General features: G+C 41.3%; 2 protein-coding genes across 11 annotated transcripts in view; one reads left to right on the top strand and one right to left on the bottom strand.

Moving 5' to 3' along the window:
- The window catches only part of JARID2 (jumonji and AT-rich interaction domain containing 2), a 315799-nt gene extending 293781 nt beyond the window's left edge, over positions 1-22018 (top strand). For 2 of the 6 annotated variants that reach the window (XM_065585072.1, XM_065585070.1), the window contains 6 exons: positions 5453-5558; positions 9648-9830; positions 13444-13574; positions 15993-16176; positions 18873-18980; positions 20145-22018. In XM_065585072.1, the coding sequence (XP_065441144.1) occupies positions 5453-5558; positions 9648-9830; positions 13444-13574; positions 15993-16176; positions 18873-18980; positions 20145-20318 (886 nt within the window). In that variant the 3' untranslated portion in view covers positions 20319-22018. Of the gene's footprint in view, positions 1-5452; positions 5559-9647; positions 9831-13416; positions 13575-14057; positions 16177-18872; positions 18981-20144 lie in introns of those variants that run through there. The other 4 variants (XR_010598780.1, XR_010598781.1, XM_065585069.1 and 1 more) reach the window with 4 other exon arrangements.
- Positions 21429-23689, bottom strand: part of DTNBP1 (dystrobrevin binding protein 1) — a 162885-nt gene continuing 160624 nt past the window's right edge. For all 5 annotated transcript variants that reach the window (XM_065585075.1, XM_065585073.1, XM_065585074.1 and 2 more), the window contains one exon: positions 21429-23411. In XM_065585075.1, coding sequence (XP_065441147.1) covers positions 23161-23411 — 251 coding nt within the window. In that variant the 3' untranslated portion in view covers positions 21429-23160. The remainder of the gene's footprint in view (positions 23412-23689) is intronic.

Raw genomic sequence — 23689 nt, 5'->3', positions numbered from 1 at the left:
GTGGGTAACTGGGCTTTTAGTGTCCAGTCAGCAGTGTTGACTGGACACTGCCAGGTCCCCTTTCTGGTTGAAAACCGGGCACCTGGCAACCCTAAACCAGGGCCAGGGGCCACAGCTGGGAGCCAAGGCCAGGAGGGCAGCCATGGCTGGGACCGAGGCCAGGGCCAGACCAGGGGTTGGTGGCACTCCCTCCCCACCTCCTGGGGAGCTGGCCCAGGGCCGCTGCAAACCCCCCTCCCCCCCCGCTAAGATGTTCCTCTGTGCCGCTCTAGGAGGGTGCACCCCACAGTTTGGGAGCCACTGTCCTACTGGCACCCAGCTAGCATTGAGGAGAAGGAAGTACCCTAACTCAGATGCTGAGTGATGAACAGAGTTGGGGTGTTGAAAACTGGCTGTGGGGGTGGATAGGAGCCAGGGCCAGCCCCTCAGTGTTTTGCCCTCAGGGGGGGAAAAAAACACTTTTGGTGCTTTCCTCCTCCTCCTCCTCCCCACTGAGTGGCTGAGAGGATGATTTAAAAAAAAAAAGCCATGTGGACCAATGGAGCAAAAAAGCTGAGTTAGGAGCAGTGGGGGAACAGAGACAGAAGGGGAGAGGCTTTGTGTGTGGGGGGGGGAGGAGGGGAGAAGAGGGGATATAGTAGGGAACAGAGACAAAAGGGGATGTGTGTATGATAGGGCATGGGTGGGTGAGGACAGAAGGCACGAAGGGATTAGCAAAAAGGAAAAACAAAGGGGAAAAGAATGGTGGGGGATGAGGTATGGGGAATAGGTGGGATGGATGGAGAGGAGCATGAAGAGACTGTGAGGGAGCGGGTGGGAAGAGGTTGGAAGCAGCAGCAGGGAAACCTGTTCAGAATAAAGTCTATAGAAAGAAGTCTGACATCAGTGTCCAGAGGTTCCTACTGAAACTGCTTTGGTAGCAGCTCTTGCTGGCATGATACTGGCTGCCTACACCCTGAAGTTTTCTTTCCTTTCCTGAGCCTACGTGGTTGAGAGCAGGGGTGGATTGCATGGGGCCTAATGTCTCAGATGGGTCTCCTCTTTCTCTTTCCTTTCTGACATGGTGCTGCAGTTGAAATATGTCCCCTAGCTGACTACAACATATTCCAGGTAAGGTTGGGTCAGTTCAGAAATCTGGTGACAGAGATTTGGAACCCAAGCTTGATTCCTTTTGCACCCTGGCCAGCTCTCTAAAGATCCTTCTGTCTGTCTGAACTAGTGTCACTGAACAGCTACGAAAGCTGTGACTAGAGGAATGGTTGCAAAAGACACAGGACCTCTGACAGTTAAAAGAAATAAAGGGGAGGGGCCAATGTTTGAGTGAGAGAGAATAAGAACATCTGCCCCCATCTTCCAAGTCAGTCTAAAGGAGCACAAGTAAACTGCACATACAAAATGAGAGATGCACACAAGATCCCAAATCAGTAAGAGACTATACATGTAGGCTCCATTTTGACTGAAACATGAGTTCAGGATTTTGTTTTCAACCATAAAACAGTAGCCCATGTCACAAACACCTAATGTCACAAGGGAAACAAGAAATGTCAGTAGGAAAATTACTCCTTTAAAAATAAAAATTTAGCTGAAGAGAAGTCAAGAGCTGAAAGATTTTAAAAACCCTCTCTTCCCATCAACTCATGTATCCCAAGAAAAACTGCACCATAGCCCACCCAGTTCACTCTAAACAGCAGTACCTGGGTTTATTATGGAAAACACTCTTTGACACTCTAGGCCTTCCATTTCATAGAAGGAATCGAGAGCTGTTGCAGATGCATATTGATATTCGTGCTCACAAATGAATTCCTACTGAGCCCTTTATAAAGCAGCTCCAAGCAACGCTGGTGGATCACAGGGATGAGACTGCTTTCTGTCCTGCACACCTTCACTTGCCCAGAGTTGCATGATAAAATGTTGGCAAATTTCACATTTTCAAAGGAAACCTAATGTCATCTGTTAGTGACCCTAAAATCAGCATTACTCAGCATTCCTCAGATGCGGATAACAATTATTAGATCACAATATGTTGGGGAAGAATCAACATGGCTTTTGTAAAGGAAAATCATGCCTCACCAATCTATTAGAATTCTTTTGGGCATCAACAAAACATGTGGATAAGGGTGATACAGTGTACTTGGACTTTTTCTGAAAGTCTTTAGACAAGGTCCCTCACCAAAGGCTCTTAAGCAAAGTAAGCAGTCGTGGGATAAGAGGGAAGGTCCTCTCATGAATCAATAAATGGTTAAAAGGCAGTAAACAAAGGTAGGAATAAATGGTCAGTTTCCAGAATGGAGAGAAGTAAATAGTGGTGTCCCACCGGGATCTGTATTGGGACCAGTACTGTTCAATGTATTCATAAATGATCCCAAAGAAGGGATAAACAGTGAGATGGCAAAGTTTGCCAATGATACAAAATTACTCAAGATAAGTTAAGTTCAAAGCAGACTGTGAAGTGTTACAAAGGAATGTCACAAAACTGGGTGACTGGGCAACAAAATGGCAGATGAAATTCAATGTTGATAAATGCAAAGTAATGCTTATTGGAAAACATAACCTAACTCTACATACAAAATGATGGGGTCTATATAAGCTGTTATCACTCAAGAAAGAGATCTTGGAGTCATTGTGAATAGTTCTCTAAAAAGATCCACTCATTGTACAGCGGCAGTCAAAAAAAGCTAACAATGTTAGGAACGGTTAGGAAAGGGATAGATAAGAAGACAGTAAATATCATAATGCCACTATATAAATCCATGGTATGCCCACATCTTGAATACAGCGTGCAGTTCTGGTTGCCCGTCTCAAAAAAAGATACATTAGAAATGGAAAAGGTACAGAGAAGAACAACATAACTGATTAAGGATAGGGAATAGCTTCCATGTGGAGGAGAGATTAAAAAGACTGGGACTGTTCAGCTCAGAAAAGAGACGATTAAGGGGGGATATGATACGGGGTCTATAAAATTATGAATGGTGTGAAGAAAGTGAATCAGGAAGTGTTCTTTACCCCTTCACATAACACAAGAACCTGCAGTCACCCAATGAAATTAACAGGCAACAGGTTTAAAACAAACAAACATAAGTACAGGTTTCAGAGTAGCAGCCGTGTTAGTCTGTATCCGCAAAAAGAACAGGAGTACTTTCTATATGCATCTGAAGAAATGGGCTGTAGCCCACGAAAGCTTATACTCTAATAAATTTGTTAGTCTCTAAGGTGCCACAGGTAAACATAAGTACTTCTTCTCACAACACACAATCAACCTGTGGAACTCTCTGCCAGGGGATGTTGTGAAGGCCAAAAGTATAATAGGGTTCAAAAAAGAATGAGGTCAGTTCATGGAGGATAGATCCATCAATGGCTATTAGCCAGGATGGTCAGGGATGCCTCCCCATATTCTGGGTGTCTCTAAACCTCTGACTGCCAGATGCTGGAAGTGGGTGACGGGATGGATCACTTGATGATTGCCCTGTTCTGTTCATTCCCTTTGAAGCATCTGGCATTGGCCACTGTCAGAAGACAGGGTACTGGGCTAGATGGACTACTGGTCTGATCCCATATAGCCATTCTTATAAGAAACATACTCTGCACCAAGGGCTGTTTTGCACAGAAGAAATTGGAGAGCATGTAGCTGAAATCTCAGGGCTAGTCTACACTACCCGCCCAGATCGGCGGGTAGAAATCAATCTCTTGGGGATCGATTTATCGCGTCTCATCTAGACGGATAAATCGATCCCCGAATCGACGCGCGTACTCCCATCTCGTCAAGAGGAGTAAGCGCCATCGATGGGGGAGCCATGGCGGCCGATTTGCCGCCATCCTCACAGCGGGGTAAGTCGAATAGGATATGTCGAATTCAGCTATTCTATTTGCGTAGCTGAATTTGCGTATCTTAAATCGATCCCCTCCCCGCCCCAGTGTAGACCTAGCCTCAGAGTTGAATGGTAAACCCGCTCAGACTCTGCTCCTTTCTCCCCCCCCCCGCCCCCGCCTTAAGGCACTGCAATGAAGGAAAATTGGATCTTTCAAAAATCATCTATTTTTGAGCTTGTCTCCTTCACCACAGGTGTTTCAACTTTCATGCATTTAAGAAAGTATTTCATTGATCACATTTCCTGCATCTCTCTCTCTCTCAGCTTTAATTTCAATTTTGCCTGGGAGTTTTTGGGGGTGGGGAAATTGGGTATTCCTAATACTCTTTTAAATGGCAGGAAAGCCACACTTCTTTGGAGGAGGAGGGAAGGAGAGGTTGCAGCAGGCATAGTTTGGAAATTTTCTATATTGGTGTGCTGAGACAGCTGTTTGTTATACCAAACATAATTTTCACTATTATCTTTTCCATCTCCCTATTTGTTTTACACCTGTTCTTTTTTTGGTTACACTAAGATTGTAAACTCTTTGAAGTAGGAGCAGGCCTTTTTTTACCTGTATGTGGTGCATAGCATGATGGGGCATTGATTGGAGACCCTGGGTGCTACTGCAATATAGTGAAATAATGATTATGATAATACTGATAAGTGTTTCTCTTCTACATTTCTTTCCCCTTTCCCCATGCTGTGTATGTGTCTCTACTTCTGCTTCCCCTTCAGTCTTTATTCATCAGCCAGATCACACCTATACATCCTGCACAGTGGCAGTTCCCCAGCTACATAGAACTTAGATAAGATCTCTCTAGACTGTTTCATGCCACTTCTGCTGGGGAAAGCGCTAATGGCCATGAGCAGAGATGGGATTGTGCATAATGTTTCCACTTTGGTGGCTAGCAAAATATGGGAGGAGGTGAGAGAATATGGGATGCCTGTAATTCAGCACCCAGTTTAAACCTCTTCCTGTGCTGCCCGCTGTGTTTTAGGCATTTGATGGCCTCTGTTGCAGGGAAAAGGAGGAAGGGTGAACTTGAGACTTGTCAAGTAAGCGAAGGAAGATGATCTTGGAATATTTTGCTTTTATTAATCAAATATTTCTAATGTAAGTTCTGTATTCTGTTACTGATTTGGGACCATAAACATCTGTTTTATTAAAGAAAACAATGTGGCTTACATTTTAAGCATATGTAACAAATATAGTCATTTAAAGTAAGGATTAGAGTGACTGTATGCAGTGTAGGTGCTGAGTAGATGGCAACCTGATTGCTGATATCCTTGGTACTGGGGATGTCAGGATGTTACTGATTCTCTCCTCTCTGATTTTGTAGAGTAGTGAGTTGTCACATGTTCTGCTTTGGGGATAGCTTGTAATCATTTCAACCTTTTCTTTTCCTTTGAGTATGGTAAATACTGTAGGTTTGAGTCCAAATAAATAACTTTCCATGAATCTGAAGCATCTTGCCAAAACAGCTGGGAGGGACTGTTTTAATTTTTTTCCACTTGCTTTTCGTTTTGGAGTGGATTTGGTCAATCCATTGCTGAACACCAGTTACTACATAGTAAATGCTCTATTTTCTCTTTAAAACAAACAGGTATTGCATTCCTGCTGCGGAAGAGAACAAACTTGATGATGTGGTACATACCCTGCTGCAAGCCAATGGCACTCCAGGGCTGGAAATGCTTGAAAGCAATGTTATGGTAAGTTGAATTTTGTTTTGTATCTGTGAGAATCCAATGTTAATCAGAAGAGTGTTTTTTTTTTTTTAATTCACACATTTTATTGCTTTTGATTTTAAAAAGAAAAACTTTGCCAGTAAAGTCTGGACCCTTGCTACCCGCAGCGGCATTTACCACACAATATTTCCAGTATTTTCCAATTCTACAGAATGCCAGAATGCTGAAATAAAGGTTAACCCTGCATATCAGTAAATGTCCATTCTTTTCAAAAGCACCCACAATCCATTTAAACATGTAAAATATACATATGTCCAATATTTTCACGAATGGAATCTCCGTCATGGCAGATGAGTCCCTGTTGTCTTTTACAATGTCAGTCATGGATATGAGTAGTTAGATGATTACGGGTACTTAGAGTTCAGTTCCTTTGTTTACTGTATAGTTGATATTTCCTGTTTTCTGTATGCAGTGGTGTTGTAGCTGTGTTGATCCCAGGATATGAGACACACAAGATGGGTGAGGTACTATTTTTTATTGGACCAACTTCTGGTGATGAGTGAGACAAGCTTTTGAATTTACAAGCTGGTCTCTCTCACTTACAGAAGTTGATCCAATAAAATATATTACCTCATCCACCTTGTCTCTCTAATTTCCTATTTTAAGCATTTAAAAATGCAAATTTAATTGGCTTTTTTCCCTTGTGCTTTGTCAAAAAAGCCGTTAAAAAAGAAAAGCTAACTATCTCTCTGGATAGAAATTCCAGGCTTGACTAATAAGATTATAGCAGTAGGAATATACTACTGACCGCCTGACCAGAATGATGACTATGAAATGCTCAGGGAGATTAGAGAGGCTACAAAAAAAAAAAAAAAAAAAAAAAAACAACAGTAATAACGGGGGATTTCAACTATCCCCATATTGACTGGGTACATGTCACCTCAGGACGGGATGCAGAGATGAAATTTCTTGACACCTTAAATGACTGCTTCTTGGAGCAGATAGTCTTGGAATCCACAAGAGGAGAAACAATTCTTGATTTAGTCCTAAGTTGCACACAGGATCTGGTCCAAGAGGTGAATATAGCTGAACCGCTTGTTAATAGTGACTATAATATAAATAAATTTAACATCCCAGGGGGGATTATACCCAAGAAGCCCACCACAGTAGCATTTAATTTCAGAAAGGGGAATTACACAAAAATGAGGAAGCTAGTTAAACAGAAACTAAAAGGTACAGTCCCCAAAGTGAAGAGTCTGCAAGATGCTTGGAAACTTTTTAAAAACACCATCATAGAGACTCAAATTAAATGTATACCCCAATTTTAAAAACATAGAGGACCAAAAAAATGCTACCATGGCTAAACAACAAAGTAAAAGAAATGGTTAGAGGCAAAAAAGCATCCTTTAAAAATTGGAAGTTAAATCATTGAGGAAAATAGAAAGGAGCATAAACTCTGGCAAGCCAAGTGTAAAAGTGTAATTAGACAGGCCAAAAAAGAATTTGAAGAACAACTAGCCAAAGACTAAGAGCAAAAAATCTTTTAAGTACACCTCTACCCCGATATAATGTGGTAAAGCAGCGCTCCAGGGGGGGACTGCGCACTCCGGCGGATCAAAGCAAGTTCGATATAACGCGGTTTCACCTATAATGCGGTAAGATTTTTTTGGCTCCCAAAGACAGCGTTATATCGGGGTAGAGGTGTACATCAGGAGCAGGAAGCCTGCTAGACAACCAGTGGGGCCACTGGACGATTGAGGTGCTAAAGGAGCACTCCAGGAAGATAAGGCCATTGCAGGGAAACTAAATTAATTCTTTGCATCAGTCCTCACTACAGAGGATGTGAGGGAGATTCCTACACCCAAGTCATTCTTTTTAGGTGACAGATCTGAGGAACTGTCCCAGATTGAGGTGTCATTAGAAGAGGTTTTCAAACAAACTGATAAATTAAACAGCAGTAAGTCATCAGGAGCAGATGGTATTCACCCAAAAGTTCCAAAGGAACTCAAATATGAAATTGCAGAACTACTGACTGTGGTATGTAACCTATCGTTTAAATCAGTTTCTGATCCAGTGGATACAGTGTACACAGGCTTTCAGAAAGCCTTTCACAAGGTTCTGCACCAAAGGCTCTTAAGCAAAATAATCAGTCACGGGATAAGAGAGAAGGTCCTCTCATGGATTAGTAACTAGTTAATCGGTAGGAAACAAAGGGTAGGAATAAATGGTCCGTTTTCAGAGTGGAGAGAGGTAAATAATGGTGTCCCCCAGGGGTCTGTACTGTGACCAGTCCTGTTCAACATACTCATAAATGATCTGGAAAAAGGGATAAACAGTGAGGTGGCAAAGTTTGCAGATGATACAAATTACTCAAGATAATTAAGTCCAAAGCAGACTGTGAAGTGTTACAAAGGGATGTCACAAAACTGGGTGATTGGGCAACAAAATGGCAGATGAAATTCAATGTTGATAGATGCAAAGTAATTCTTATTAGAAAACATAATCCCAACTGTGCATACAAAATGATGGGGTCTAAATTAGCTGTTACCACTCAGTAAAGAGCTCTTGGAGTCAGTGTGGATAGTTCTCTGAAAACATCTGCTCAACATGCAGTGGCAGTCAAAAAAGTTAATGTTAGGAACCATTAGAAAAGGGATAGATAACAAGACAGAAAATATAATGTATCTCTATAAATCCATGGTACACCCACATTTAGAATACTTTGTGCAGATCTGGACACCCCATCTCAAAAAAGATATATTGGAATTGGAAAAGGTACAGAGAAGGGCAACTAAAATGATTAAGGGTGTGGAACAGGTTCTGTATGAGGAGAGGTTAAAAAGACTGGGACTTTCCAGCTTGGAAAAAGATAACGAAGGGATATGATAGAGGTCTATAAAATCTTGACTGGTGTGGAAAAAGTGAGTAAGGAAATGTTATTTACTCCTTCACATAACACAAGAACCAGGTGTCACCCAGTGAAATCAGTAGGCAGCAGGTTTAAAACAAACAAAAGGAAGTACTACTTCAAATAATGCACAGTCGACCAGTGGTACTCTCTGCCAGGGATGTTGTGAAGGCCAAAAGTATAACAGCGTTCAAAAAAGAATTAGGTAAGTTCATGGAGGATAGGTCCATCAATGGCCATTAGCCAGGATGGTCAGGGATGCAACCCCATGCTCTAGGTGTCTGTAGCTTCTGACTGCCAGAAGCTGAGAGTGGATAATGTGGACAGATCACTTGCTGATTACCTGTTCTGTTCATTCTCTCAGAAGCATCTAGCATTGGCTACTGTCAGAAGACAGGATACTGGACTATGTGGACCATTGGTCTGACCTAGTGTGGCCGTTCTTATGTTTTACTAGAAAGCTACATTTTTAGGATGTAAGTTATGCTGACCTGGAGCTCTGTGCCAGTCTTAAATTTTTGGCCATTCATTAATAGGGAACTTCGATGTTGTAAAACTGGGAAAGGACAGGTGAGGGGCATAGTAGATTAATTTTTGGTGTTTTTCAGGTGTGTTGATATTTTCTAGGCCTTGTTTATTGAAACCAGGAATTCTGTGTAATAGTAAATTCCTTAAACTGTTCTTAGCTTCCAGTGTTTAACATGTCTTACGTAGCACGCATGTAACATGTCTTACGTAGCATGCATATGCTTTTAGATGCTAAATATGTTTTATATATAAAATAGATCTGCTTAGGCCTTGAAAGGCAGATTTATTCTCTGAGCATCTTTAGAATGGCTTAGTTACTTTAACAAAGGCAACTATATTTCTGTAAAGAAAAACTAGTGGGGTGAAGTGCCAAACCTGCTAGTTATTTGTTTTAAATCACACCGTGTTTTCACGTAATGTGGTTGAAGCTGTTGGCAAGTGAAATTTTAAAGTGGTACTTTCAGATAAAGCCTTCACTGTTGTAACTGCACCTCCAGCCCCAGGACACTGGAAATTCAGTGTTTCATATTGGGCATGGTGGAGGAGGTCAAATTAATGAGGTGTTGGTATGACATGTGATCACCCTTCCATAGCAAGCAATGCATGGCAGTGCCCAATGAAGAGGGGATCTAACTATAAAAAGGATTCAAACTTTCTCATATTTTTATTCTCTCTAGATCTCCCCAGAGGTCTTGTGCAAAGAGGGGATCAAGGTGCACCGTACTGTACAGCAGAGTGGGCAGTTCGTTGTCTGTTTTCCAGGATCCTTTGTGTCTAAAGTGTGTTGTGGCTACAGTGTTTCTGAAACAGTGCACTTTGCTACCACCCAGTGGACAAGTATGGGTTTTAAAACTGCCAAGGTAAGGTGAAAAATGGAGTTTAAAATGGGTTAATAACCTAGGTCTGAAAATGGCATAAGTTTAGTTTAGAGTTAGAGTTGTAATCATTCACAAGGACACTTGGGAAAATTCCTAATGAGCTGTCAACAATATATTGTATTATGCTTACTAGATTTGTTTAAGGCAACTTCTCCAAGGACAATTTGAATCTCAAATATAAAGATCTGATAAAATATGGCTAATTTGGGGGATGTGGAGTAATCAATCAATTTTTACAGCTACATTATGTTTGTCTGTCCGTTTGACCCTTCATCAGTAACTAGCTGCTGATCTGATTTGACTTGAACTTAAAATTCCTAGGCAGACTGACCAACACATCTGACCGGAAGCTGAAAGTAAAACTAGCTTCCTGCATCCTTTTCATACCTCCGAGTGACATGCCATTGACCTGCGGAAACAAATGGCTGATGTGCATGCCCAGCATGCTGCTTAGCTAAATATCTCCATGGCCTCCACGTAGTCAGTTTTTTGGGGCAAGAATGTTTTTTACTAATTACCTCCTCCCCTGAAATGCAGTATGGGCTGCATATGTACTTTGGTGGCATTTACACATAAGCCAGGATTGATCTTCATTTTCGGCCTCAAGTCAAATGGTCAATACACCCAGCATTTTTAATTTGAGAACAGCAGCATGACTATTAGGCAGTAAGTTTCATTTGTCCAGACCAGGTTTTAGTTTTCTTGTGTTCTTGGTAAGTAGCATTCTTCCAAGCTGGTTAATGTAAAACATATTTTAAAGTAACAAAGTGGTAAGATGAAAGCCATCTTGCATTTTTTAAATTTTTTATGTGGATGGAATAGGATCCTGATTTAACCCTTTAGTGACTGGAACAACACTGTTATAAACTCGACATACAAAGAAAGGGTCTTCCTAAGCGTGTGTTTGACTGTCAGTTGTGAAAAAGCCAGTGTCCTAAGGGATCGAGATTGTTACTTAGGGATGATTGAAAATCTCTGCTTGGTGTCCCAAAATCTAAAGAAGAGTTTCTTTTGATTAACGTGCTTGGCACTAGATGAATATAACTTGATTGAAAATTCAGCCGATTCTAATTGTGATAACCTACCTTTCACAAACTTTAATAAAAGAATCTAGATATATAGTTATATCAAAATATAACCTTGGAAACCTCTATTCCTTCTCTCCCCTCTCTCCTCCCCCCCACCCCCCTTCAAACCATGCTACCTTCTCAACTCCCCTTTAAGCCCTGGAAATTCCTCCTTGGTTCCTTCACTTTGAGGAGAGATATTTTGTCACTTTCAAAGACCGACTTCGTGCTTTTCAGAGATCTGTTATGTAGGCATCAAAATTCCTCCTTCAGGTTGTTAATGAATTGACTGACAGCCATACGCATATCTAGTCGTCTTACAATTCTGGACAATAACACTGATAGTTTGTCATCTGCTTTGATTACATGTTGACTTTGCTCTTATTATTAGCTGTTGTGATTTTTATTTGATATACATTGCTTGTTCCATGTTATATTTTGGCTTGACTCCTCAGAGATTTCTTTTCTAAGGAAATCTGAAATTCCAGATCAGGAATTGGATTGTGATGTTTGACTAATCTGACTGCTTTTGTGAACCCAAGATAACAATCCGTGTCCTGCTCTGAACTAGCAGATTGCATTTAAGGAAATTTGGCACAGACAGAGAAGTCTATTTGAAATTTTTGTCAGATGGGCTGACGAAGAATTTAAAAGTCCAGCCCTTCATCATGTAACATTCCCCTGTGCTGCAAACCATGCATTTTAGGACTGATACTTCAGCAACAATCTGTGGAACTGTCATCCCATCAGGCGCAGATCAGTCACAATTTATGATGGCTCTATCTTATCGGTCTCCTCTTTCCAATTTAAATGTGGCCTCCCAGACTTAGGCTACTGTACCTTGCCACTCAAATACATTTCATAGGGTGAACAAATATTACCAGTAGCTAAATAACAAAACATTTAATACTTTTCCCTCCAATGTCCAGCAGAGAAAAATCTGCCTCAGCTACTCTGTCACCATAGAGAGGAACTCAATCAGCTCACTAAGGGGATGTCTACACTACAAGTGCTACAGCTGCAGCATAACAGCTATGTCACTGCAGCACAGACCCTTAGTGATGGAAGGGGTTCTTCAATCACTCTTGTAAATCCACCTGCTTGAGAGGCGGTAGCTAGGTTGATGGAAGAATTCTTCTGTCGACTTCGCTGTGTTTACCGTGGGGTCAACCTAACTGCATCACAGAGAGCATAACATTTTTCACAGCCATGAGCTATGTAAATAGGACTAAGAGAATCCAAGATGCATCTGAACGACCTATATGCCATTGATACCAACACACTCATCCCAACTGCGCTCTGACTCAAGCACAGAGAACCTCGTTTAACAAACGTTTTTCTCTTCACTTGCATTGTGTGTCCATTTTGGTGTTTCCATGTTCACTGAAGATATCCCAGACAGTGTCATTACTCATATAAGAAGTCTCACTTTAACCATGCAATCTGCGAGATTTGTTTGGTCACAGAATGGTGCATTCTGGGGTACTTTAAGTGAGAAAGAAAGTACCAAGAGTATTTGCTTAGGAAGATAGGACCTGACTTCCTATTCATTATTTTGTATTTATTATTTCTGAAATGCCAACAATATGTTTGATGCTGTAAGAGACTCAAAACTAAGCCAGACCCTGCCCAAAAAGACAGAAATGGGGAATACTGACCATACTGGGGAGCTCAAAAGAAGGAATATTTAAGTGATTGGTTTGGTTCATTTCTAGTGGGCATTGCAGAACAAATGAGTCTTTAGGAGGGAATACAGAGAGGGTGTTGGCTTGATGAACCAATATGGATTATGCATTTATTCTGTGCGTAGGGGTCCCAATCCAGATCCTAGTGAGGTCAATAAAAAGACTCCCATTGATTTCAGGAGGTAGTATTGTGATTTGTTTCTCTGCCCTTCTTTTCTTCAGTTTCTTGACATCTAAACCTACTGTCTTTCCTGCTAATTGAATATGATTTTCTGTCTCTAATAAGATGTGGACTTGAAATGTGGGGAAAGTCAGTTGGCACTGGAGTATCGACCAAATACTTAAATAAAATATTTAATATCTGAATGAATTTGTCCTGGATGGACTTTGTCTAACTTAATTGTTTCAGTATTAGATTTCACAATAAAATACTCAAAAATTTAAGGAAAAGAATCAGTAACAAAGAAACGTAGAAGATTGACTTCTTAGCTGTAAAGAGCATTGTGTTTTACAGAGACTTTTCTTGTCTCAATGCCTTGTATTGGTGAGCATTAATTTGAAGGTATGTAAAATTTTCTCTTTAGGGAACACCAGTCCGTGGCACCTTTTGTAGCACATTTGTTTGTCTGCCATAGCCAGGTTTAGGCTTCAGTGTTTTGTTCTGTCACATTGCTTAACCTAGAGCAGATGCAGGAAGTCTTCGTTCACAGCCCTTTAACAGGAAACATATAGCTTTAAAAAAACAACCGAAGAAAAATCTAACTTTGTTCTGCGTTAAATTTATCCAAATTATTTTTTCATTTAATTTTACTCAAGAACTAACTTGGAAATCTGTTAACTCAGGAAATGAAGCAGCGACGTATAGCCAAGCCATTTTCAATGGAAAAGTTGCTTTATCAGATTGCAACGGCAGAAGCAAAAAAGGAAAATGGACCGACTCTCACTACAATATCGGCACTTCTTGGAGAGCTCAGGTAACAGAACAAGGCGTCTGTTTCATGTACCCTGTGTTTCACAGAGAAATTCTGACGATGACACAGTTTAAGTAACAATCTGAGTCAAATCTAGCAACCACTGACCGAGCAAACCTGCCTGGGCACAGCCATGTGTAGAAGAAACTTCCTTGGCTGTATTTGATGTCCGAGTGCCAGTGGTTAGGATATCTTGCTGTAAAATAACATCCCTTTTGTAGGATCAAAGGGTTTATATTTTTACATAGGGCAAACTCTTTTTACCATTGGGTAAATCAGGAGCTTCTGTACTGGTGGCAACGTGTTGTGCACTAGCAGTTGGATGGGAATAACTTCACACTCCTTTTTTCTCCCTACAGTGATTAAGGAACCATATTTAGGGTTTCTCTTGAGGTAGGAAGGTTTAAGAAGGGGGGAAAGGAAACATGATACCATGTCAGCTGGTTTCCGATGTAATGATCTTCTCTTTTGTTCCCTACCATGTAGCGTCGCTACCTATCTTTCAAGTTTGTGACAACTGGGTAGTGCTGGTCGTAGTACATCGAGTAATCGAGATGTCTGGAATCTACAAATTGTATTTAACAAACTAATATTAATATGTTACTGGAAATATTCCAGATTAAGGGGGAAAAGAAACCCCATACACAATTATTTGTATTAGTGTTCAGAGTGAATTGCAAGAGGGAAATTTATTTCCAGGTGTGCTAGAACATGCTCCCTGAAGCCAGTTCCCCAGAGGGACTAATAGCATCCACATGCATTTTTTTTTCCTTGAAGTCTGCAATTGTGCAATGAGGAACAAAAATGTTAATGCTTGCTGTTGAAATGCCACATTGGCCTTTATCAGAGTGGTTCTCAAACTTGTTCATATTCTGGGTAACTTCTTACGGTCGGGATCCTCTGAAGGACCTTGGTCATTCCTGCGCCTGCTTATGTGAAAAACCAAACCCAACCCTAACGGCTGTTTAATCTGCAGCTGCGAGCAAGTCCATCAGCCTGTGTAGACAGACTAGCTCTAGTTCTGCTTGAGCTAGCATGCTAAAAATAGCAGTGTGGATGTTGTGGCTTGGGCAGCAGCTTGGGCTCTCAAGCTTGCTTGACCCCCTGGGTCTGAGCTTGGGTTACTAGCCCAAGTCTCCGCTGGAGTCGCAACATCCACAGTGCTATTCACAGCATGCTAGCTCAAGTGACGCTAGCACAAATCTGTCTACCCAGCTGGGAGGCACATTTCTAGCTCCAGTGTAGAAATCCATAGGGTCTCCTGTATCAGAGGGGTAGCCGTGTTAGTCTGGATCTGTAAAAAGCAACAGAGAGTCCTGTGGCACCTTTAAGACTAACAGATGTATTGGAGCATAAGCTTTCGTGGGTGAATGCCCACTCCGTTGGATGCATACCGATGAAGTGGGCATTCACCCATGAAAGCTTATGCTCCAATACATCTGTTAGTCTTAAAGGTGCCACAGGACTCTCTGTTGCTTTTTATAGGGTCTCCTGTTTGTCCTGGGTCTGGGTCTCTTGCTGCCTCCTCCTCTGATTGCTCAATCTTCCCATTTGTTTAGCTTGGCCCCTGTCCCCTCCCCCCCGCCCCCCCATTGCTTAGCTCTCTCTGTACCTGTGCTTAGCTTCTTCTCCCTTCCAGCTGCTAAGTCTTTCCAGACCTCCTCTCCTCACTCAAGCACAGCTCAGACCCATCCCCTGCTGTCTCCTAGTGCTGCACAGCTCAGCACAGGTGTTGCATATACAGTGACCAGATACCAAGTGTGAAAAATCGGGACCGGGGGTGGGGGTAATAGGAGCCCATATTTAAAAAAAAAAAAAAAAAAAAGCCCCAAATATTGGGACTGTCCCTATAAAATCGGGACATCTGGTCACGCTAGTTGCACACAACCTTTTACAGTCTTCATTACAAATGCGGTCTCTCTTCTCGTTCCCCGGGTGTGCAGCAAGATCTTTACCTTTCAGCACAAGCACTGGGCCTGCTCCCTGGGTCATCTCCACCTCCTGGTGAAGGCGGCTATGCTACCCCTCCTGGCAGTAGTGGCTCCTCCTCATGGTGGCTCTTGGCAACTTGAGGAAGGGCGGGCATGTTTGCCGCTACCACATGAGCCAGCAGCTCCCTTCCAGACTCTCAAGCAGGGCTCTACTGTCACAAGGTTCTGTGTGTCGGTTTGAGAACCACTGGTTTGATACAATGGTTGCTGTTAAAATCTCTGACTGCAAAAGCAGCTCCAGTCTTACTGTGATGTTGGCTGCATTTCCTGTTCCAGGTATAGGGAATAGCACCAACACGGAGATGACGCAAACGGTTTGGCTGTGTGTGATTAAGGTTTCAATGGCGATCATTGTATGAGATCTCCTGAGTGTAGCTTTGCAGTATTGCATGGGAGATGCCAGTTTGCTAACTTCATAAAATATTCACAGGGACACAGAACTGAGGCAGCGGCGGCAGCTTTATGAGGCAGGCCTCCATTCTTCAGCCCGCTATGGGAGCCACGACAGCAGTAGCTCGGGGGTGGATGGAAAGAAAAAGCCTCGAAAGTGGTTGCAGTTTGAGACGTCGGAGAGGAGGTGTCAGATTTGCCAGCACCTATGTTACCTTTCTATGGTGAGGAAAACCCTTAGTATGCCTATAGCACTACTGACTCAGTAACCATTGCTTCGTCTTCAGCCTGGTTTCTATTAAACCTTAAGCGTTAGACAAACAGACACAATGGGCTTCTCTTCATGATACATTAGTTTGCACTAGAGGGGTGCAAATTTTAGTGCACACTAGCATGTTGCATGCTAACTGGCCCATGTGAATCCTGCTGGTATGCACTAAAAGTTCCCTACTGCACATTAATATAGTCCTGTTTCAAACACTACTATGTTAACATGCATTTAGGGAACTTTTTGCCCCCTCCAGCAGGTTCGACATGTATCAGTTAATGCACAACATGCTACTGCGCCCTAGAATTTATATCCCTCGTGTGTGGACTAACACACCATATAGCCCAGCAGCTGCAAAATCATGTACTGCAATACCAACAGCCACACTCAAAGGTCTAGATTTCATTTTCCTAGAAAGAATTGGAAATGGGGGTTGCTAACGAATCCCTGGGGAACAAAGGGTTAATCTTAGCTCAGCTTCCTCCTCCTTGCAGAGGAAGGGCTATAACTTGACTGAGTCAGCAAGAGAGGGTGACTATCTGTGTTAGGATAAAACTCAGTAATGCCAATGCAAGTATTCAAAAATCATGTGATTTGGCTAAAAAACTGAAGTTTTTTAAAAATAAATGTAGGGGCCTGGAGCCTTATGGTGCATTCATGTCACATTCTCAAGTTTTTTCTCTGCAACTCCAAGTGATAAACTTGTGGTGATGGTGGTGGTTTTTAAATGAAGCTGTGTTTCTCATGTAATCACCTGATTCCAGAAGCTAGGACTTAAAGAAAATCACCCAAATAGTGCCAAAAGTCCACACCACGGGTCATAGGACTGGGCTGAACCCCAGGTGTGAGCAAATTTTCTGTTTCTCCTCCTTCCTTGTTTGGATTTGTTTCTTTGAAGAAAAGAAAACAGCCTATTGCTGTTAAAAATGAGTTTCCTAGGCTGACCATGTTGGATTTTTAAACTCCCTCTGGACAAGGACTGGTTGTGTCTGGTGGGCTAAACCATGTTAAGCAGAGTTAGCCTGAACTAGCTTTAAAGTGCAGTTCTGCTTTGAAAAATTACCATGTAAAAATGATACTCTCGTATTCCATCTTAGCAGCTCAGTTGAACAATAGAAATATATATTGTATAGCCAGTAATTCCGAGAGAGAGAGAGAGATTCAACTCTAGTTCAGGGATCCACAACAGAATCTTTATGAACTAAATTCCAATTACAGGGCCAGATTCTTTACTCATTTAAACCTGTCCAACCTCACTGACACCAGTGAGGTTGTGTAAGTGAGGGAAGAGTTTGTCTTGCAGCATCTTTCTTAATTTAATCAAGACCCCGGCTGAGTTTGCAGGACTGGCAGTTATAAAACCATCATTGTACTTTCAAACTGAGCAACTTTTATCTGAACTCAGAGAGAGACAGTAACTAAGGAACCCTATGGTGCTGGTTTTAGTTATTTTTCAGAGCAGAACCATGGCTTTACATTGTATTTAAAAGCAGTCCCCAGTTTATCACCATTCAAGACATGGTTTGAATTAATGGTAGAACAACTGTTCAAAGGAGTTGCCTTGCAAGAAATTGTGAGGATTAAATGGAAGATGCTGACAGAGCTGTGTACTCACGGTATAGCTTGTGTCTGTTCATTATTATTGCTGTTTTTTTATTATTTAGATTGCTTGTAATACACAAAATGCAATAGGCACTTTTTCCTTCATCATCTTTAGCTCATCCCATCCTTTAAATTATCTCTTGCTTATCCTTCTGCCACTGGTATGCAATATAGTAAGATGGCTATGCTGCCTTCAGAGTCTTGTCAAGACAGTTCAGCTCCTAACAGTATCTTAGAATTCTGTAGCACCTTTTATCCAGAGAGATTCCACAGTACCTTGCAACAATATCCTGTATTCAGAAATACCTCTGCCACCCTTTGCCAGAATACCTCAATAGTTTAACACCACAAAGCATTAGTATCCTAGGGTTTAGGATAAGAAGTGAACATCGCTTTATCCTATTGAAACTGCAGGGGGAATTTAAGTAGCTTCAGTGTAAACAAACACTGGAATTTTTAAAGAATTTCATGGCAGCCCCCTCTTGGGAGAAGGGCTCTTGTGTAACTAAATCCCTCAGATGGCCAGGTCTTCTGTTATGCTTCATCCCAAAGACTGGCACCTGCCACAGAATGAAACAGGGCACTGGGTGAGCAGGACACTTGAAGTGGAGGGGTCTCATTCAAATGCTGAGCAGGCCTTGGGTTATTATGAGCACTTATCTCAAGGTGGTTTGAGCAGGTGCACCTGTGAAAAAAAAATTTCTCAGCAGTGGGTGCAGCAAATCACTTGGACTAGTATGCTTTTCCTGGAGCCAGGGAGATTCATTAACCTCATTCTTTTTAAAGACGTGGTATTTGTCCATGATGATGGCTAAATACTCAAATAAATATTTGGTGGGGAGGGGAAGAGAAGAAAGTCAGCACAAACTTTGTCCTTGTATTAATTTGGATAGCCCATCTACTCCAGTCACTTAGCACAAGTTCTTCTATTTTCCCTCTCTCCTCCTGCTCCCCACCCCAGAAAAAAACCCCAATTTTGGGTATGCCACGTGTGTTAGATGTGACTGTGATTTGAATCATATTAATGTTTTCTATCTGTATTTTTGTTAGGTCGTACAGGAGAATGAAAATGTTGTCTTCTGCCTGGAATGTGCCCTCCGGCATGTGGAAAAACAGAAGACTTGTCGGGGACTGAAAATGATGTATCGTTATGACGAGGTCTGTACAATATAGTTTGCATTCTTGAGGATGGTGATGCCAGATGGCCTCCAGAGTTGGATATTTCAGCCTAGACTTATTTCCTGGCTCCTGCCTAGTCTGACAGAGGCTCCAGGTAGTCAGGAAAACTTGCATACAATTTCTGGTAGAGCAGGAATATGCTTATTGCTGGCATATTGGCCATCAAAACACTATAAATAAAAAGAGAAAATACAAGATCACATCAGTTAGAAGAGAGCTGTAACTCATCAACTGTAAAGGTGGGGCGTTTTCGGGGGGAGGTATTTATTGGGTTGGGACCCTTGTAAATTATGATGTACTTTCATTTGTCAATTTACAGTAACTTCAATACAAGCTCTCACTAAATTAAAGTAAATTTGACTTACCATGAGTCCAGCCTGAAACTTTACTGGTAATCTTGTAGTGTTGGTGGATGGAGTCACAGTAGTGATTTGAGGGAGATTAGAAACCAAATCAGCACAATGTGATTCAGTAGTTTAGGAGTGATGCTGGAGAACAGAAGACTTAGCAATTGCAGCAGCAGAGAGGCTGCTGGACAGAGGAGGGTTTGGGAGCTGTGCTCATTCACACATCAGGAAGAAGCAGTTTGTTGTTAGCAGGACCTGTGGGTGGCAGGAGCAGCTCTGTGTAATCAGTCTCAGTGTTCCAAGCATTTTGAGACTGATCTTTCAGCTGTTTCTAATGTATGGCTAGGGCTGCAGATTTGGCACAGCGATGAAAATCTTATGGGTAGTGTGACTTCAAATTTGAGTGAGTAATCCCAGCCCAATGAGGGGGCTGGAGAGTGAGCCTGCAGTGGGTCTTGCCCCAGCTCCCGGCATTGCACCCTGGTGCACAGGGGTGCAGTGTTACTCATGTCTCTTTACTCTGTTGCCAGATTCTCTACAAACTACTGTATTTAGAGCTTGGAATTTTGTGCAATGTCTCCTTTTTCAGACTATTGTCTTTAAGTTTGGTGGAAGGGCTGAGCAGCCAATAGGATTGTTTGAGAACCTTCTCAACCCTCACAGTTCTAAGATTCTGAACATAACATCTCTGCCAGGATTCTGTTAATAGGATTGCTTTTAAAACCAGTATCTTAGGCAGCTGGGAAAAAAGAGAAACAAGATATTAACTTTGTTGTTTTGTCCCCTCTCTGAACAGGAACAAATAATCGGTCTAGTCAATCTCTGTGGGAAAGTCTCTGGTAAAAATGGCAACATCGAGAACTGTATCAGCAAGCCTACACCAAAAAGAGGACCTCGTAAGAGAGCAACAGTCGACGTGCCATCATCTAGGCTTTCATCCTCCAGTTCATCCAAAAGTGCTTCAAGTTAATCCTGAAGATGCCAACACTCATTTTGTCAATTTATATATATTTTTTTGTAATTATTATACCATAGTTTGGAGTACTTGCTGTAGAATACAAGCTGTCTTTGCACTAGCTCTAAAGAAGATTTTCTTCTGGTTTTAGAGAACTAATTTTGTTTTAGCATTAAACTGTTGAATTTTTTTTGTACTTAGGATAGTTATATACAGCAGTCAAATTTTTTTAAACTGCCGTATGTTCACTGTTTTAAAACCGGCAAGGGGGCTGATAAAATATTAATTTGTACTGGCCCTATGGCTGAAAAAAGCCTTTTTTGGTAACTGTGAAAAAAGGCTTTTAACCCATTTTTGAATAGGTTAAAGTTTGATGTGTTTTATAATTTGTTCTCCAGTCATGTGAGCAGATTTTCTAGAGAGAAAAGGGATAGGAACAAAACTTGAAAGAAATTGCTTTACTTTGGCTGTCTTTTATTCTGTCACAGGCAAGATGAGTTTTGTAATTTTTTAAATTGGAGAATACACACTTTCTTTGGGAGGTTATGGCAGCTGAAGATGGACTTTGTTTCCTAACCATAAGCAAAATGAGGAGATTTGGAGTAAATATGTTCTCTTTTACCAGCACATCACTATGCATCTGTTTGAGGGAGGGAGGGTGGGGGGGGAGAGAAGGAAAAAGACTGCCTGCCTTGAGGGAGTCAAATGAGGGAAAACTGTGCCTGATTTCATTAGGAAATCCATTCTGTTATTTTTTGGTGCTGTTGGCTACTTTATCAAAAACCCTTCAATAGCATCCTTTAAAAAATAAAAACGTGATTGAAGCCATAAGTGCTTCTTTGTCATAGACGTGCAATCTTTCTAACATTCCATTTCCATTCCACTGCTGTTTTTCACATCTCTACACAGTCAGCATTAATTTTTGTTTTGAATTTTTCATTATATGATCACATTTAGAGCCACTAGCAGGTCTGCATCTTTCTTTTGAATGTGAAAATGCATTTGCTCTCATCTTGTCTATTTTTTCTCTTCATATTGTAACAAAAAAAAAAAATCACACCTTTTGTACATACGCCTGTAAATTGTTTTAAATACTTGAGCCTTTTCTTGGGGTGGGGGGTGGGGTGGTATAGAGACAAGATGAAGAAAAGCCTTACGTTTCACTTTCTTCATCGGTTGGATTGGATGCTTACAGGGTTTTTCTTGTAACATTTATAAGTGCTGCTTACATCACTGAACAACAACAAAAAATAATAATGGAGTAGCTGTTGCCCTTTTCTGGTTGTGTGTACAGTATGTGTGGAATAAAAAAGGGAAAATGTTTTCACAAACTGTTTTGTTTCATAATTGAATTCAACAATACCGTAGCTACCCATATTGCACTGAGCTTGCCAGTGGTGACTGTCAGGAAAGTCCTATAATACAATTTGTTGGTTGTTGTTGCAGAAGACTGAACTGTTTTGGAATATTTAACAATAACATAAACAGAGTCAAGTGTTTTTTAAATGTGGTTGTCTGGTTTTTATGGCCTTGCTGTGTACTTTTCCCTCTTGACAGTAAACTTCTGACAATGGCTTACAGTTTGACATTTAATTTATTAGCGCTGCTCTGCTCTCTTTCCTTGTAAGGAAAGACTTCATGTTGTTTATTGCCAGTTTTTGTTTACTTTTCAGGTTTGTACTACAAGGTTTAATAAAAACAAAACTTTTTTTGGACACTTTGTCTGTCTTCTGGGAGGTGAGCGAGTGAAATGAGCTATTTCTTTAAGAAAGGGTTAGACTTTTAATCTCATTCATTAAATTGAAATAAGTTAATTTATCATGCAAAAGTTTGTTTCCAGATTTAATTTCACAGTGCTAAGACAGGAAACACTCTACCAAAAAGCAAGCAAAACAGCTGAATCCTTAGGAAATTGGCCAGTTCCCAGCTGGCCGGATGTGGGGACTACCTCTTTCCAAGCCACTAACTACGAGAAAGGAGGGTCTTTTGGAAGGTAACAGCTGCCTGTTGCCAGTCACCTTTTACTTTTAGCTTCCTTAGGCTAGATTTCCCTGTCCCTCAGTGCAGGAGCAGCTTCATATTGATAAGCAGAATGAGGCTCTTCAGCTCTCAGGGTCTTTGTTAGGAGGTCCACACTAGAGTTAAGTCATGGTGCAGTCATTTTTTCCCTAAATTTTTCTATCAAGATGTGGTCAAACTGAAGTTACTGTAGAACAGCAGATTAGGCAACAAAGCAAAAGCTGTATGATTAGGTTTTCTAATCACTAAGTGATTCTCCCAAAATACCCATTATAAAATTAACCTGCAGAAAATGTTTTGGTATAAGTAGGAAGACAAGGCTGGGGTAGAAATACTTTATTCAATGAAAGGAGCATGCTTATAACAGTGCTAAGATGGCTGCTCCAGCAGAAGGGTAAGATTTCAATGTGCAACTCGCATCCCTTGGTAAGTATCTTTCATTTGTAGCTAAAGTTATCCCAATAAATTCAACATGGGGGGGAGTGGATGCTGCTGCATCAGTGTCTTTGGCAGCATGTAAGGTTTTGTTTGTGAATCTTCTATATTCAGCCACATAGCTCAAACATGCAGATAAGGAACATTGTGACATCAGTGTTAAGGAATTTAAAGATTATCCAATCTCCCTGTTAGTTCTATACACAGTATATACAAAGCTTGACTGCTCCAAAAAACCCCAAAACTTTATTATTAAAGTGTGTGGTTTAGGCAATTTAAAAAAAAAATCCACATGGCTGGCAACATTATAGACTTTCATGATTAGTTAACTAATTCCTACAACATGGGCGAGCTCTTCGTTCATTCAAAAGTCAAAGATTCTTAGAAGATATGGTGCTAGGATTCAAACAGTCTGAGAGTCACTTTCATCACTGACATCTGAAGTACCTTTTCTTTCAGTATTTACAGCAGCAAGGGCAGTGTCCACTTGAACTTCCTCCTCATCAGACTGGATAACAGGAGACTCTACTTCACTGGTACCCTGGCTGGCAGAGTCAGTCCAGGTTGATGATGATGAAGACAATTTTTGCCTTAATTCAGACTGGCTTGGAACCTGGAGGCTTATTTCATTCTGACCGGTTTTGGATTCAGGCCCTTCAAATAGTAAGGAGAAAAGAAAACAAAAAACCATTAATCCATCTATTGAGCTGTAGTCTGTATGATATTGACTGGGGCTGATTATGCTGTTAATATTAAAATGGATCACTATTCAGCAGGGTGGTTAACATACTGGATATACTAGCACAGAGCCATTAATGCAATGACTGATAAGTCAACTGCTTAGTTAAGTGGTGGTCCACAGCTGAGGTGTTTTATACATTCACCCTATGGACTGCATTTCTCCATTTGTTTCCAGGTGTAATTTAAGATGG

This window comes from Chrysemys picta, chromosome 2, assembly GCF_011386835.1.
Source record: "Chrysemys picta bellii isolate R12L10 chromosome 2, ASM1138683v2, whole genome shotgun sequence".
Lineage (NCBI taxonomy): Eukaryota > Metazoa > Chordata > Testudines > Emydidae > Chrysemys > Chrysemys picta.
Note: the sequence above shows the minus strand (reverse complement) of the source record. Positions and strands in the feature narration are given on the sequence as shown.